Source organism: Cryptotermes secundus, unplaced genomic scaffold (genome assembly GCF_002891405.2).
Source record: "Cryptotermes secundus unplaced genomic scaffold, Csec_1.0 scaffold866, whole genome shotgun sequence".
NCBI lineage: Eukaryota > Metazoa > Arthropoda > Insecta > Blattodea > Kalotermitidae > Cryptotermes > Cryptotermes secundus.
Window position 1 is genome coordinate 138042 of NW_019738973.1, and position 17804 is coordinate 155845.

Sequence of the window (17804 nt, forward strand, 5' to 3'; positions counted from 1 at the left end):
GATGATGATGATGATGTTAAAACTAATTTAAAACAAAATTAATCACATTATTTGGCAATGATTATGGAATTAAATCCCTGCTGGATACGGAATTTAGAATAGAATATTACATTTCTGGCAGGAATACATGGCAGAAGGCATACCTGTGGATATGGTGGAGTTCTCAGACAATCGCCCTGTTCTGGATATGTTGCTGTCACGTCCTATGGGACTGCTTGCACTGCTGGATGAAGAGAGTCGCTTTCCTCGTTCTACTGACCGTTCTCTCATTGGTAGGAATATGCAGATTTTAAATTATTATTCTCAAACAGAAAGCTCTTTCTGAAGTGTAACTAAAAGGAAACAAGAAAATTGTGGTTGTATGGTTCTGTCAACTGATATATACTCTTTTTAGAAATTAGGTTAGTGTCTTTGAAAAAATATGTTAATTATTTTGTAAAATAAATAGAAGAATTCCAAAAATTGTAGCATTAGATTACTTACATTAATTTAAATCATTATTTACTCTTGCATTAAACACACTTTATTACTGATTTCTTCTTGCAGAGAAGTTTCACAACAATGTGAAAAGCAAGTACTATGTGCGCCCTAAGTCAGATGCTCCATGCTTTGCAATTCACCATTATGCTGGACGTGTCGTATATCAGGCAGAAAGTTTCATGGACAAAAACCGCAATTTTCTTCCACCAGAGGTGATTCAGTTGCTCAGACAGTCACATCGGGATATGGTTCGGTTTCTCTTCCAATGTCCTCTTACCAAAACGGGCAATCTCTACTCACCTAGCCAAGAATCGCCACCTAGTACCCCTGAAGGCTCTAAGGTAAGATTAATTTCATGGATCAAAATGCTACTTGAGAAGCTGATAGCTATGGAACTGGATAAGAAATTCCATTCATTTTATGAAACCTAAACTTCTATATCATGTTCATAGGAAGCCACCACTGAGCCCAATCCTCAGCCATTTGCTTTCTCTCCACACCATCATCTCTGATTCCTTTAATATCCATTTTATTATTTTCCTCTCATCTTTAAATAGGTATTTCACCTATCTCTCCCTTTCACATTTTGTATGCAGTTTTTGTACCTCCCACACATATTATGTTTTCCCCATCTTAATTTTCTTCATTTTCAGCCAAATAATATTTGCTGTAGAAGACAAGTCATGATGTTCCTCATTACACATTTTTCTTGATTCCTTGTTACTTCATTCTCATAGGTCAGAATATTCTCCATACAACCTTGTTCAGAAATCAACTCAATCTATGTTATTCACTTGAAGTGAGAGACCAAATTTCATGCACATGCACATGAAACAAGAGGTAGAATTATAATTTTGTATATTGTAACCTATCTATGATGGCTCCTGGAGAAGTAAAAGAAATGCTCTAGATAATCTAATAAAAGGAAGGGACACAGTTAACTTGATTAAAGCCCAAAGAATAAGTTGTCTTGGACACATCTCAAGCATGGAGGCTGGACGAACAGTTAAAAGAATATATAACTGACAGCCACACGCTATAAGAAAGAGAGGCCGACCTAAGATCAGATGGAAAGATGACGTTAGGGAAGATAGGACTTACTACTGGACAACTCGCACCCAGGACAGAAGTAGTTGGAAGGAAACTGTTGAGCAGGCCAAAGCATTCAAGAAATGAGGAAGAAGAAGAAGAAGTCCGAAATTTGAATTTTGCGCGCGAATGGTTATGAGTACATCAAAATACGCTAGGTGTCTCCTCAAACATCATTCTTGAATTCTTGAATCAGTGAGGCAAGCGGCATCAAGTTGAGTGGTTGGGTGTAATGTTGGTGAACGTATTTCCATTGTTGTGTTTCCGTGAGTTTGCGGTTTTGCGATGGCTGACCTGAGAGAGCAGCGTGTCTGTATAAAGTTTTGTTTCAAACTTGGGAAAACCGCTGCAGGAACGCACCAAATGTTGAAGCAAGCTTTTGGTGAAAACAGTTTAGGCCAGACACAAACTTACAACTGGTAAAAGCATTTTAAAAATGGCCAAACATCGAGATGATGACGATCGTTCAGGACGGCCGTCAACGGGCAAGACACCAGAAAATGTCGCGAAAGTTGGGGATCTGATACTGCAAGATCATAGGCTGACCATCCAAGACCTCTGTAACACCTTGGGACTAAGTTAAGGTACATGTCAACGAATTGTGTCAGAGGAACTGAACATGAGGATTGCGGCGAAGTTTGTGCCACGACTGCTGCAAAATGAACAGAAGCAGCATTGCTTGGAAGTCTGCAGGGAACTTCAGCAACAGCTTCAAGAGGATCCAAACTTTCTTTTGAAGGTTGTCACTGGTGACGAAAGTTTGGTTTATGGCTACGACCCTGAAAGCAAGCAGCAATCGTCGCAATGGAAGAGCCCTTCTTCACCTCAGCCAAAAGAAGCTCGACAAGTCAAGAGCAACATGAAGTCCATGTTGATCTGTTTGTTTGATATTGATGGGATTGTTCATAAGGAGTTCGTCCCTCCTGGTCAGACAGTCAATAAAGAGTTCTATCGCGATGTTCTAAGGCGTTTGAGGGAGAACATGTGGAGAAAACGTCCAGAGAACAACTGGGTACTCCACCATGACAACGCACAACCGCATACGGCTTACATTGTGCAGGAATTTTTGGATAAAAACAAAATGGCAGTTGTTCCCCACCCACCGTACTCGCCAGACTTAGCTCCATGCGACTTCTTTCTCTTCCCCAAGATGAAAATCAAGTTGAAGGGGCGAAGATTTGATACAGTTGAGGAAATTCAAGCGGAAACTCAGACGGTACTAAACACCCTAACAAAGAAAGACTTCTAGGATGCATTTGAAAAGTGGCAGAAACGCTGGGATCGGTGTATGCGCTCCCAAGGGGACTACTTTGAAGGTGATGGTGCAGAATAAGATCTAGGTAAGATATAATAGTTTTTATTAACATATTTCGGGAACTTTTGGATTGCACCACATACATACATACATCCATCAGTGATTCAGAGTATTCATAAGTGTGCAACGGGCACTGAATATAAAACTTGTCAAATAGGAGTCACAAGACAATCACAGATAGAATCGCAGAGACATCAGTTCAACCATAGTTAAAATCTAGACTGTATACCTCAATTAAATAGATACAGTGTTACACATACAGTTATACCAACAAGATAATTAGCAATACATAATAATTCTCCTTCCTTAACTTACACTTACACTTAATGTCTATATTGATGCCTACTGTGGGACATCCATCAGTCAGCATGCACTCCTCTTCTGTTCCTTAGCTGTTGATCCTGACAGAAGAGCAAAAATTCATCAACAGTATATGATGGATTTTGTATTAGAACATCTCTTATTTCGTAAGATTTGAGGCTTTCACGGCGGTGACTATGAAGAAAGCAGTCTGCGTTACCGTGTCTCACGGTGTTGTCGCTTGCAGATTTACCTATACTTTTTCTTCAACCCTGAAGATGGGGGCGATACGTTCCTCCGAAACGTCGGTTAACACCACATATACACGGCGCCAAAGCCCAGAAGACTGCTTTCTTCNTGAGAGACCAATGTTAATATATTTAACTTTATAAATGCTGGCCTACATGACTCTATGTTTCATCCCCATTATTATTCTAATAGTCTTCTTTTGTAAGAGAAAGATCTTCTTGGCCTCTGACGAATTACCCCATATCTCATGAGTGAATGAAAGTATGCATTTTAAGTGTTGCAACATTACTATATGTTTTCATAATTTGTATTGCATAACATTCCTTTCCCGATCTGGGTAACAGTGATTCAGCCTGTGTCTTCTAGTTCAAGAACTTATCAATTTCAATGCCCCAAAATTTAATATGAGTTCCCTCTTGTAATAATTCATCGTTAAACTTTAATGTACAGGCATATTGTCACGATTGATTGTTTCAAATTTTAACACTTTAGTTTTCCTCAAGTTTAGGGATAAGCCATTGTATTTAAACCACTGACTTAAGGAATTTAACGTAAGTTTAGACCTTTCTTGAATTTCATTGATATTAATACCTGACACTAATATAGTTGTATCATTGGCATACAGCAGTGACTTGTTGTCAGTGCTTAATGCTGATGGCAGGTCATTAATATATAAAAGGAACAACAAAGGACCCAAAATTGAGCCCTGTGGCCTCTCCATATTTGACAGTTCCCCAGTCTGAACAGCACTTTCCATTTTCATTATTATAGAGTTGAACTCTTTGTCTTCTATTTTCCAGATAGGACTTCAACCATATTTTTATTTTACCACCAATGCCATATGTTGCTAATTTACTCAAAAGAATATCATGACTCACACAGTCAAATGCTTTTGTCAAATCACAAAAAGTTCCCAATGAATTATTGCGTCTTTCCATCGTTTCTAAAATATGATTAGTTAATGTATATATTGCCATTCCTGTGTTACTGTTTTCTCTAAATCAAAACTGTGCAAAAAACATTAAATTGTTTGTACGTATGTGTTGCTTTATCCTATTGTACATCACTCTTTCAAAAATCTTAGAAAAACTTATTACCAGTGATGTTGGTCTATAGTTTGCCATAATTGCCTTCTCACCTGTTTTGTATATAGGTCTAAATGAGGCAAATTTCATTCTATCAGGATATATTCCATGCTCAAAAGATGCATTAAATATGTGACACAATGGTTTACTTATCTCAGTTATACAGTATTTCAATATCTTACTAGAAATGCCATCATATCCTGTAGAATCTTTTGATTTTTGCAACATAAGTATGCTCTTTATTTCCACCTCCATTGTTGGTATTAGCTTCAGTTCAGGGAATTTATCAAATTTCAAAGTGTCTAAGAATTTAATAGCTTCATTTTTATTGGCACTTTTCATTTCCAGATTCTCAGCTACAGTTGTAAAGTATTTACTGAATACTTCTACTACTTCCTTAGTATTAGTTACTTTTCTTTTCCCCACTTTCAATTCGGTTATATTATCTGGGCCCCTCCTTTTCCAAGTTTCTTTATTAATAATCTTCCAGGTTAATTGTATTTTGTTTTCCGAGTTACTTATAAGTTTTTGATAGTACAATTTCTTAGCTTCTTTTATTATTTTTGTTAATGTCATACAGTACCTCTTATAGTATGATTCCAATCTTTCATCCTTTGATTTTTTAACTAAGTTGTATAAAGCTCTTTTATGATTACAAGATGTTTGTATACCTTTGGTTATCCANAGAAATGATCTATGAGTGTGACAGAAGTTGGACCTATCCTAGTCGGACAGTATCTAATATGGACTGTAACTGTATTTTTATGGTTTTCATTAAGATATTGTAACCTATGGGTTTGTAGATATGAGGCAAGAAGATAAAAGAATATAAGCTGAATAATAGCAGGCATTCTCCAAAATGAGTTTCCTCATAAATAAATAAATAAAAAATAAATAAATAAATTTTGATTTATTATTATTATAATTACCCAAATTTCTTTCTCATTATATATTGCCAAGTTGAAAATCTAGTGAATACCAACAAAAAAAAAATGAAATTCTTTACAGTGAGCACTATACGTTCTGGTAACCAGTTGTGTGTGGATTCAGTCGCCTTGACTTACATCTTACTGTATAGGTCCAAATTCTGAATGCCTCCTTCACGATATTCATATCACATAATGATAAGTGGGATTGTAAGTGCTGAAGAATTCAAAGGTTACAGTGGTGGTAGCATAGCCACTGGTAGTCTACTTTGACAGGCAGGCAGAGGTAGGTTCCAATTAAAGAGAAACATGCATTTTATCCTGGTTTGGGGTCATATGGATAACATGGTAACTCCCCCCTCCCCTCCATTAAATTTTATAATGTTCATATACTTTGCAGAAATGGAAAAGGTAAGTGAAGACTGAAGAGGCTTCAGTGCCTGTAACATGAAGGGAATAGAAGATGAAAAGGACAAAAATATCCTGAATGTTAAGATACCCTTGTTTTGTACTTCTAATTCTGACAAGAACCGTACATATTTGTGTCCTACTTTGCATTGTGACATGTTGAATACTCATGTATTTTTATATATTTAACAGAAGTTAACAAAATATAATAATGCTTGTATCACATAGAACTTGTTCACTGACCATGCTGCTGTTTCTTTGTAAAATATAGACTGCCTTGACATTTTTAATATTTCATTATATTTGTTACATGCTGCACTTCTTCAGAACGGTCTTTAATTTATTTTATTAATATTTAATTTGGCTACCACTGTTGTAATTTATTACATGTTCCTGAACTACAGTTATTCTGTTAAATGATTCTGTAAGCTGTAATACATAGGTGGAAGTTATACAAATGAAAACATGATAAAGCATAGACTATATTTAATACACACATATGCACACATTCACACAAATAATTTTAAAATAACATATTATTATTTTGCTGTGACAGTTGATTTACATTATGTTTAGTACAAGGTTTATGAAGATTAATCTAGAATGTAATAACTTGATTTTAATTTTATATAAAATGTGGTAATTGTAGGAAAATCGCCCTCGGTGTTAGTGGTCTAGTACAGCTGGACTAGACCTGTTGATTTCATGGTATCACTCAAGACTTGTTTCCAGGAGGTGCTTATTTTGAATCAAAGCCAGGACATTGGCTAGCCTGATGGAGGGTTTTTGCAAATTCCCTCAGTCACAGGTCAATTCTGGGATAGTACCTCATTTAGGCCGTGACTATCTCCTTCCAGTTCATCATTCATTAATCATCCTCTCATCCAATGCAATATAATCTCAATTGACTTACCTACTCATGGACCTGAGCCCTTCTTGAGAAGCCACCAATTCTGCAGCTACTCAAGAATTTCCTAGAATTTTATTTATCCCAAAGGATCATTGCCATGTTCACGATAGCCCTCCACTGGTCTCTATCCTGAGCCAGATCGATCCAATACGTACCATCCCATCCTATCCCTCTAAGATCCATTTTAATACTGTCCACACACCTATGCCTTGGTCTTCCCAGTGGTCTCTTTCCTTCTGGCTTTCCCAGCAATATCCTCAATGTATTCCACTTCTCCCCCATTCGTGCTACGTGCCCTGCCCACCTCATCCTCCTTGACTTGATCATGCTAATTATGCTTGGAGAAGAGTACAAGTTATGAAGCTCCTCATTATGCTCAATTCTGACAATATTAATAAATAATCAAATTAATAAAAGTAATAAAATATACAGTTTTGGTATTGCTGAGTTCATAAAACTAATTTATCGAATGTAATCTGTCATTCTGTCTCCCCATATGTCAGAAATTTATGAACAAGATCTGTTACCACACTCTTCAGAATCAGATACATATGAGAATTTTAATCTAAGATAATACAAACTGTTGCAGGAACGTTACAGCAGCCGCGGCCTAGCATCACAGTCGCGGGCACAACAGACAGTTGCCACATACTTCCGCTATTCTTTAATGGACCTGCTTCAGAAGATGGTCAGTGGGTCTCCCCAGTTTGTGCGCTGTATCAAGCCCAATGATTCACGAGTTCCCAAACTATTTGACTCCAGTAAGGTGGTGAAGCAGTTACGCTACACAGGAGTAATGGAGACAATACGGATACGACAGAATGGCTTCTCACATAGGATACAATTTGGGGAGTTTCTGAAAAGGTGTAGTATTCTTCTCAGTTGGGTATTTGAGAGTGTACATGACTGACATCTGTGTGCGTGCATGCGCAACTGCAAATGACTATACTACTAAGGTTGTTTTTGTTGACTTTGTTCATCATTTACATTTTAACATAAAGAAGTCATAATGTTTATGAAATAGGTTTTGTTTTCTTCTTCATATAGAGAAATTTCTACTCTGTTGGCTCCCTTGGTATAGTTACTCATCTTGGAAGTTTAGAACGTCTGTGATTGCAGAGGGAGAAGATGGCTTCCAGTTGTGGAGAGTTGCTGCTTTTGTGATATAAAAATCTTAATATTACCAATATTCTGTGTTGTATTTTTCCATACAGATATTGTTTTTTGGCCTTTGCGTGGGATGAGCATGTTGTGGCATCACGGGAAAACTGCAGACTGCTGTTGATAAGACTTAAGATGGATGGCTGGGCCCTTGGCAAGACCAAAGTGTTCCTGAAATACTACCATGTTGAGTACTTGTCAAAACTGTATGAGGACCAGGTGAGCGTACGTATATTCTAGGAAATAGGATAGAATTTTATTTAATGGTGAAAAATATGTTCCGTGTGTAAAACAAAATGACTCCAATTATGCTTTAATAATCATAAGCTACTATACGTGTTTAAATAATAGCCCAATATGATTTATGAGGAGGAAATAAAATATATTTTGCACAGCGTGATTGGGTCTACTTCAGGATAGACGATATTGTTGTTTTGCTACAAGCCTTTGTGTATTACAAATATTTATGGTTATTGGAGTCGTCAGTATAACTCTTTATTGTTTATACTGTAGTCTCCTTTCTGCTTCCTCATCACATTAATAAACTGATTGCCTGCCTCTGTAGCAAAACAAGCATGAAGGAGGTCTCAAACAAAGTGATTAAGTTGTTGAAGCGCCATTCTCGCAGTTATCTTTAATGTTCCTTGTTCTCAGTGTTGTTACCACCTTCAGTACATGTTGTAGCTGTTCCTCAATCCTTCTGTTTTGATTTATGTCATATTCAGGTTTTATTTTGGTCATGTCATTTGTAGGATGAAATCATGGTTTGTAAGTGTGATTGGGTTCATCCTGGTCCATCACACTAGCAATATTATAAAGGTTAATTATAATTAACACCATCCAGTGTGACTGATAAAATGTTTTTTCTTTTCAATCTTTTATCCTTGTCATGTTTCGGTCTTATAGCCCATCTTCGGAAGGATATCAATACAATTAGAAGCAACACAGTGAGCCCTGAACAACAACAGCATGACACAAAAGAATTCTATTCTCCAACAACAGAACCACAAGGTTGTAGATGCTCAACTTCCTTCAAAGAGAGGAAATAAAAAAGACACAAACCAATTTGGTTGAAAAAATTTAATAAAATATTTTTAAACATACTAATTGTAATTTATAAACATTTTAATGCATTAGTACACACCGCTGTAGTTGTTAAAATATTAAAATAAAAATATTAGATTTTTGTATTCATTTTATTATAATAACATTTTTTGTGGTTTATACGAGGCTTGTACTGAAAGTCATGAGCAACAATTTTTTGTAAAGTAACATGCTTTATTATTGACAAACCAAATACACCACCTCAATCTAGAGACCTTTCTTTATTTTTTCACATAATCGACACTTCTTTGTACACATTTCTCCCAGCGTTCTGGGAGTTTGAAAATTCACCTTCTGTAAAATTCCGTTCCAGCCTTCCGAAGACACTGACGCACTGCTTTCTGAATTGCCTCCCTTGTCTCAAAACGTCCACGCAGCCGATCTTTCACAAATCCAGAAAGATGGTAGCTGGAAGGTGCCAGATCAGGGCTATAGGAGCGGTGTGGAAGAACTTCCCACCCCATCTTTGCAATTTCTTCCAATGTGAGGCGAGCGGCATGGGGGCGAGTGTTGTCATGCAGGATGATGTTTTGTCCTGGACATTTATCATGCAATGCACAACAGAGCTTGTGCAGCGTCTGGATGTAATGAGCAACATTGATGATTTGCCAAGGTTCCAGGAATTCGGCCAGAATAAACCCCTCTGCATCCCAGAAAACTGCCCATCACCTTCACAGCTGATGGCACTGTCTTTGCCTTCTTTTTTGATGGAGAATGCAAATGGAGCCATTCCATACCCTGCTGTTTCGTTTCAGGCTTGAAATGGTGAAACCAGCTTTTGTCACCTGTCACAATACAGAATAAAAATCATCGCCTTCATGTCAATATCTCTGCAGCAGTTCTGAGGTTATGGCTTATCGCTGACCTTTGTGGTCTTCGGCCAATAACAGTGGGACCCAACGAGCACAAACTTTCCTATAGCCCAAGCTTTCAATCATCTCCTGTACTGCACTGTGCCCTATTCCAAGTTTTTGGGCTATTGTGTCCACAGTCACACGCCTGTCATCTTGAATGATCTCATCCATTCTTTCCTTGTTGCATTCAGTTGAGGCTGTTTGAGAATGACCATTCCGAGGCTCGTCTTCAATGCTGGTGTTCCCAACACTGCTCGCACCCATGCACACGCTTCCATAAGCATGCTGAAGTCTCTGGTGAATTTCTGCAGCAGGGATTTCCTCTTTCACAAGAAATGCGATGACAGCATTAGCTAAACGACACATCGTCGGCCATTTTGTTAGGAATGATTCTGGTCACGTAATGCAAGCTGTTGACGTCACAAGAAACTCAAGGCTAACACAACAGCTGGTTCCACCTACCACTGTACTCTCTTTTGTCTGCTGTTCCCAGCTTGCATGCAAAAAAAAAAGTTGCTTATGACTTTTGGTACGACCTACATAGTTTGCTGGATAGGTAGCAGTTTGCATAAGGTTCATTCAAGTCATCTTTCACTTTCAATTTCACTTTATTTTAAATTCCATAGATCCTTTTCAGGTCACGCATGCTATAGGATATAGAACATGTCAAGATACACAAACACATACATAAAAACAATGAACCCATCAACATGCAATACAGTCACAATACAAAATTTGTACATAAAATATTCAAATATGATCAAATTTATGCAGATATATGATTATCGTTGTCACCATCATATATCAATACAAAAGACCTATTCATAATATAGAAGTTTGATGCAATTATTTCGATCACATAACTACAAATACTTAATTTAACAGTCCAAATATAGTACATTTCATCAGGATTTAAAAATTAGAATATACAATAAAAAATCAGTATATACAATCAGTCATTTCACAGCAAGAACCTTAAAATTTGTAAACTATTTATTAACATATTCCTGTACAGGATAAAAGGAAATGAGCTGTGAGTAAACCATTCATGACCATCTTAATTGTATACAGTCATATGTTATTTGAAACAGATGGTCTATTACAGTGCCATACTACCATAAAATTTATACCCTTATATGCCGAGCGACTAGTCAGTGGGTAATACATCGTGTGTAAAATCAACCTAACAAACAGTTCAAGAGAATGTCTGGATTACACACCTTTGTCTTCTTTATATTGAAAGTATTTGTTTATAGAGTAAAAATAATGATGACATAATCACCTCTTTAATGCAAATTTAAAGCTTCTCTCATCACTGACAAAAATCTTTATTGATCGTGGAAGATGATTGAAAACTTTAATACCTGTTATATAGGCTCCTTTATCAAATTTTGAAGTATTCACACTAGGTACACATAAATTACCTTGGGATCTAGTTGTATATTCATGAATCTCGTTATTAAAGTTAAATAAATATTTATTATTAATTATATATAAAAGTAGTGAGTATATATACTGAGAATATAACGTCATAATTTCCAATTTCTTGAATATATCCCTGCAAGAATCTCTAGGTTTAGTGTTCGTTACGATTCTAATAATATTCTTTTGCAAGAAAACACTTTCCTGGCATGTGAGGCGGCACCCCAGAAGATTATACCATAACTCATGATGGAGTGTATGTAAGCAAAGTAGATTGGCCTTAACATTGCAAATGATACAATGTGTTTTATATTTCGCAGTGCATAGCACGCAGAGGATAATCTACTGATCACTAGGTCAATATACTGTTTCCAAGATAATACGTCATCAATAATCAAGCCAAGGAACTTAGTTTCTGTTACACTGGATATACTTTCCTGATCATAATTAATTTGTGTCGTGTTACAGTTCATAGACCGAAACTCTAAATATTAAGTTTTATTGAAATTTAAAGTAAGTAAATTAACATTAAAACAAGTGTTTATATCTTTAAAAGTTTGGTTAAGATTTGTTTCAAAGTTTACATCTGTTGCATGTATGGATATTCATGTGGCTGGATCGCAAGGTCATACAGAAGAGTGCATATGAGAAATTAGAATGCAGAGTGCTGATTCAGATACTACATGCTTTATTTAATCATAATAGTTTGTTGTGTACAAATGAGTAGTTTTTGGTGTAACTGGCCATCTTAAGGCGTATAAGATGTTTGGATGATGGAACCAACTGGTCTGCTATTATGTCATTCTGCTTTTAATTTGTGTAAGTACATCAGAATATTATAGTTATATTGGATTACGTGCATAACAGTGGCACGATAACCTCATATAACCTGCTTCTATACCTCTTTAAGACATCACTCCAACTGTAAATGAAATAGCACAGCCAACAAAAGTAAGTACGTTTGAAGCCAGAAGGACATCGCAGGTTAAAGGAGGTTTGAAGAAGGGAAAATGCTGCTGTGTTGACTGTGGTCTAATGTCTTTGTATGTTCTTCAAAGTACCAGGTGTTCTCTTTAAAGAAGAAGGGTGCCACAGGAGTTGAATCCTGTGTTAGTGGCCTTGAGCCAGACATATTGCACATCATCATTTAATTTAGTACATCTGACTTGTATTTGAGAGATGCTTGTTTCAAATCTCAGCTAGGACTCTGAATATTTTAATGAGGGAATTCCTGGAAACATACAGCTTTTCTTATGCAGTTTCATGATGTGGACAAAACTACAGCTCTGTAATGCTGAAATGTGCAGTGTATAGTTAACTGAACTGAGACTGGATTTCCTGGATCCATAAATTATATGTGTAAGTGGAAATGAGTTAAATTTAAAAATAAAAATATTAGAATATATATAGCTTCACTTAGGCTTGTTAGAGAGATTTTCTTATGTGAATTTAACACTTCCAGTGCTACAGATACAACTATGGATGTACCGGTTTATTACCAATGATTTTTGTTCTGCTAAATTCCAACCTTTTATAGTACAGTGTGTTATGAAAGATTTAGTTTACACAGTGATCTGTTATATGTGACAAATTTATTTATGTGCTATATTGGTTACTACATTGCTTCTTCCAATTTTTTCTGCCATCCTACATAAAATAAATCAATAATGCCAATACTACAATATTTCCAGCAATTCAATTGGGTCATTTTCCAGAATTTATTATATTTTAAAACATCTTTGAATGTCAATTCTGTCAGACTTCTCTCATTTCTTTCTTTGCATTAAAAAGAATGCTTCATGTTTCCTCTTTATATGTAGATTTCACACAGGTAATAGATGTAGCCCTTGTCTTTTACAGTTTACAGGGCATAAAATATACCATTCAGTTCTGAATATTATGCCTTCATCTTCGGTCTAAGACTTTAATTTTTTTATTTTAAGTTAATATGTACATCACATTGTATGAAAGTTTTTAATTATGAGCTATGCCCACCATAGAGAGTGTAATCCTCTATAAACTTGATGAAAAAATGACCCGTGTTTTAATGCAGTGTAAGTTTGCTTACATAGGTTCGGAAGATTGTGCTGGTCCAGGCATGTGTACGCCGATGGCTAGCACGTGCAAGGTTTCAGCAGGCAAAGTGGCAATTGGCATGCAGTGCAATGACTGTCCAACGATATGTGCGGGGTTGGCTGTCTCGTCGTCGCTACCAGGAACAGCGAAGGGTGGCAGAACAAAAGCGCCAGGAAGAGGAGGCCAGAACAAAGAAAGGTGAACTCCATATTCCTGCATTTCAGTATCAAGAAAGACCTAGATTACATTCAGTAACATATAACAGTAGTGCATTATTAACTAACTTCCCAGAATTATCACACTTAGCACTTCGCGGACCGGAGGCGTTTGGGTTTTAAACGTGGCAGACCGGTCGCCTAGATTTAGGCTTTTAGGACATGTTATGTTGCAACACACTATTCCTCGCTTTGGTGGCCATGTGTCTGTAGAAGTACTGCGTAGCTGACCTTCGGAATGTTTGTTTTCCGTGTCAGCAACGTGACCACTCACTCTCTAAAGAAAAGTCCCTTTGTTCAAGTCGAAGCTTCTATGAGTGAGGCAAGATATTCTCAGTGTCAACATGCCTCAGAGACTAAAGCAGTTGAAGGCCGCGCGAACTCTCAGAGAAGAAGAAATCTGTGATTTGATCTCCGATGAGTTATCTGACTTGCCAGTTGCTTCGTCTTCTGATAGCGAGGTCAGTGGCAGTGAAAGGGGCCCCCAAAATATTGTGACCAGAAGAGAAAGTGAAAGTGACAGTGAGAGCTCTGATGAAAGTGCGAGTGCTAGCATTGCGGGGACAGCCACATGGGGTAAAGTGGACAAAACACCCACTTTGGGAAAGTTTACTGGTGATCCAGGGGTGAGACAAATGCCATTGCACCCTATGCAAGTGTCTGAAGTAGCTGAACTGTTATTTGGAGATAGTTTCTTTGACATGCTGTGTCAGGAGACCAACAGATACTATCTCCAACACCGTGAGGTGTACGACAGTACCTATAAGGTGTTGAAGTGGGTGGATGTCACTTCAGTAGAAATGAAAAAATTTTGGCAATAATCATCCTAATGGGGTTTACAAAGAGGGATAATTTGAAAGACTATTGGTCCACTGATCTGTTTTTAGAAATTCCCATTTTTGGCAAACTCATGTGTCATAAGAGATTTGAACAGATGTGGTGTTTGCATTTCAATAATAATGAACTGCAACCACAATCAATGGGCAGGCTTTTCAAAATTCAGCCCTTATTAGACTTTTTCGTTGAGAAATTTCAGACAGTTTATAAGCCAGACCAACAAATGTCTTTGGACGAATCTGTGATTCCTTGGAGGGGAAGGCTTCGTTTTCGAACGTATAATCCTGGGAAACTCACAAAGTATGGCCTACTTGTTCATGTAGTCATGGAAAGCACTTCAGGCTATATTGGAAATTTAGAAATTTATTCCGGCGAAGGCAAGAAATTGCAGGAACCTATTGTTTCCATTTTGGATCCCTATCTGGATCAAAATTATCACGTTTATCAAGATAATTTTTATAACAGTGTGGCAACTGCAGAATACCTACTTTCAAGGAAAGTACATATTTGTGGTACAATTAGGGTGAACAGAGGCCTTCCTCCAGATCTGAAAGAGGAATAAATCCCTGAAACGTGGTGACACCACATTCAGGAGGAAGGGGGACATTCTTCTTCAGTCTTGGAGGGATACTCGCGTTGTGAATATGATTTCCACTATTCACAATTCGAGCATGGTCGATGTTCAAAGACGACATGGGCAAGTGAAGAAGAAGCCTCTTTGTATTTCTCAGTACCATATGTTCATGAAGGGAGTTGATAAAGCCGACCAATACTTGGCCTATTATTCCCTTCCTAGGAAAACAGTAAAATGGATGAAGAAAGTTGCCTTGTGGCTTATAAATTGTGCCCTTATCAATTCATTTTTGGTTTTCAAAGAGCTAAACGAAAATTCAACTTTGAAATACAAGGCATTTCTCATGAATGTGGCAAAAGCCTGGGCTACAGACCTCACGGTGGCGGCAGAACCTGCGTCAGACACAGACATAGTACGACCGGGACCATCTACTCCCACCCCACGGAGGCCTCATATGGACCCCCCTGGGTGACTCTCGGGTGATATGCGGAAACATACCCTCGTGAAAATTGTGATGAGTGAACAATCGATAGGGAAGTATCCTTCTAGGCAGTGCCATATGTGCGCTGTGCACAAGAAGCGAAGTAAGACTTCCTACGTCTGCAAGTTCTGCGTCATGCCTCTTCACAGAGGGGAATGTTTCCAGAAATATCACACTCTGAAGCACTTCTAGGAGCTCTGGAAAGTCTTTTCAAAAATTTTAGTTCATAAAATTAATTACGAGATTTTATATTAATTTTTAAAGTGAACAGTGCACAAGTTAGGGTAGTAGGTTTAAAAATGCCGGTCCCCAAGGTGATTTAAATATTTAAATCACCGGTCTGTGAAGTGTTAAGAACAATAAGAACAACAACAACAACAGTAGTTGAATTCTTATTTATTTGTGTGCTAACTCAACAGCCCAAAGCCAATTACAAAGCGTAAAAGAAAGAAACAGGCACAGACAAAGTACAAAACAAGGTAATTTATAACATCTGAGCAATGATAATAAAATAGTAATAATATAAAAAACTAAAGTGATATTATAACAGATGATGATGATGATGATCATCATGATAACACCACTCAGGTTATAGTTTAGATGTGAGGAAGCAAAACATATGCATTTACAATGTCTAAAATAAAGTGAAGTCTTGTTTATCCCTGAATTAAAGCAGTGTACACGAAGATGTGCTGTGCAGATAGAGGAGGTACAGCTACCCATACACCCTTAACTGCACTACTAGACATATATGAGCGGCTGATCATGCATGCACCACTTTATCTCTTAAGATAGAGCCCCTGGTGCACAGTTGATAGGCTGGATTCAGTGTGAAATTGTGTGCATTATGTATTTCATGAAATAAATTAGGAAAGGAAAGTTATCAGGTCTTTACAAAGTGATATGACAAATAGAGCTTCAGTATGTTCATGGTTGGAACATAATCTAGAGTTGGATTTTATAAATAATTAACATTAACACAATATTATGAGTTTCTGATAACTGACTGAGCATAATGATTGTGCATTATTAGCTGCTGCAATTGGAAACAAGGCAGGAGCAGGAGCCTGGTTTAAGGCAAAGATGTTAGGACGATTGTCCTCGCAAGAGATAGGAGGTGAAGGGAAAGAAAACAATGCTCCTAGGAGGGATCTAGATGAGGAATCAGCAGCTGTTGTCATTCAGAGCCGTAAGTATCCCTATCCCATATGTATGTCAGTCATACCCACAATTTTGACACCTAACATATCTGTAAATGAGTAGTCCAGTTTTTATTGCAAAAGATTTACAAGTGTATTCTTTTCAGTTGTATATGCTTTACTGGTGTTGATGTTAATTTATATTACAGATACAAATACATCCCAGCAGGCTTACAAATCAGTACCACTATTGCTAGACTGAACAAAGATATAAGTTATTTTTCCTTATGTTATGCTATATATTAACCATACCTAAAATGTTTCAGATAAATGTTATTGCCCATAACATTTTGAAGACTTCTGTAAAAGATACCTTGATTACACATTTAAATTGCAACAAATCCCTACTGTTGCTTTGTTATCATATCTTAGATCATATTTAGTGAACATCAATAAAATATATTCTTAGATTAAAGAACCCCCCCCCCCAATTTGTTGGTTCCTTTTATAGTGGAGTTAGGATTAGATGGCCAGAGTTTGAATCCCAGTGTGGGCACGATTGTTCTCTTGTACATAACGTCCAGACCAATTCCAGGGCCCACCCAGCCTCTTACCCACTGGGTGCTGGGTACTGGTGGCTTGATCTCCATGGGTAAAGCGGCAGGAGGTGTAAAGCTGACCCCTCACTTCCAACAAGTGCCAAGGTTAACAATGGTGGGGTATACTTCCACTCCTCCTAATGTCTTCCTGGAATAGTGCGTAATTAATTAAGCACAGTGACTACTCTACCTTCTTTATGTACGTTACAGATTTCCGTGGTTACACAGTTCGACGCAGATGGGGACCTGAATTGGAAGCTCGTGTGAGGAGGGTCCTGGAAACGTGTCACAATCCTGACACAGCCAGGAGAGCCCTTCAGGTGGGTTTTCCGGTTCTGTCAAGCTGTGTTAATACCACTGACGCTTGAGTGTACACACAATTTTCCTTTATTACATATGCATAATTTCATAGCATGAAATGAAATGACTGGTAAACGGAACAGAAAAATGTAGAAGGTATGTTTACTTGTCTAATGCACTAGTCTTTCAGAATATTTTCATCATGTTTGATATTTACAGTCTTACATTCTTTGTAGATGTTTGAATATGAATGTCATGTATCTCGAATATTCACATCTCT

At 37.3% G+C, this 17804-nt stretch overlaps 1 protein-coding gene across 1 annotated transcript in view; it reads left to right on the plus strand.

Annotated features, from left to right (window-relative positions):
* LOC111871516 (myosin-IIIb) overlaps positions 1-17804 on the plus strand; it is a gene marked incomplete at its 3' end in the record, with an annotated part of 98925 nt that overhangs the window by 77496 nt on the left and 3625 nt on the right. The window contains 7 exon segments of the mRNA XM_023864675.2: positions 122-272; positions 547-821; positions 7352-7626; positions 7977-8142; positions 13376-13577; positions 16520-16675; positions 17435-17544. Coding sequence (XP_023720443.2) covers positions 122-272; positions 547-821; positions 7352-7626; positions 7977-8142; positions 13376-13577; positions 16520-16675; positions 17435-17544 — 1335 coding nt within the window.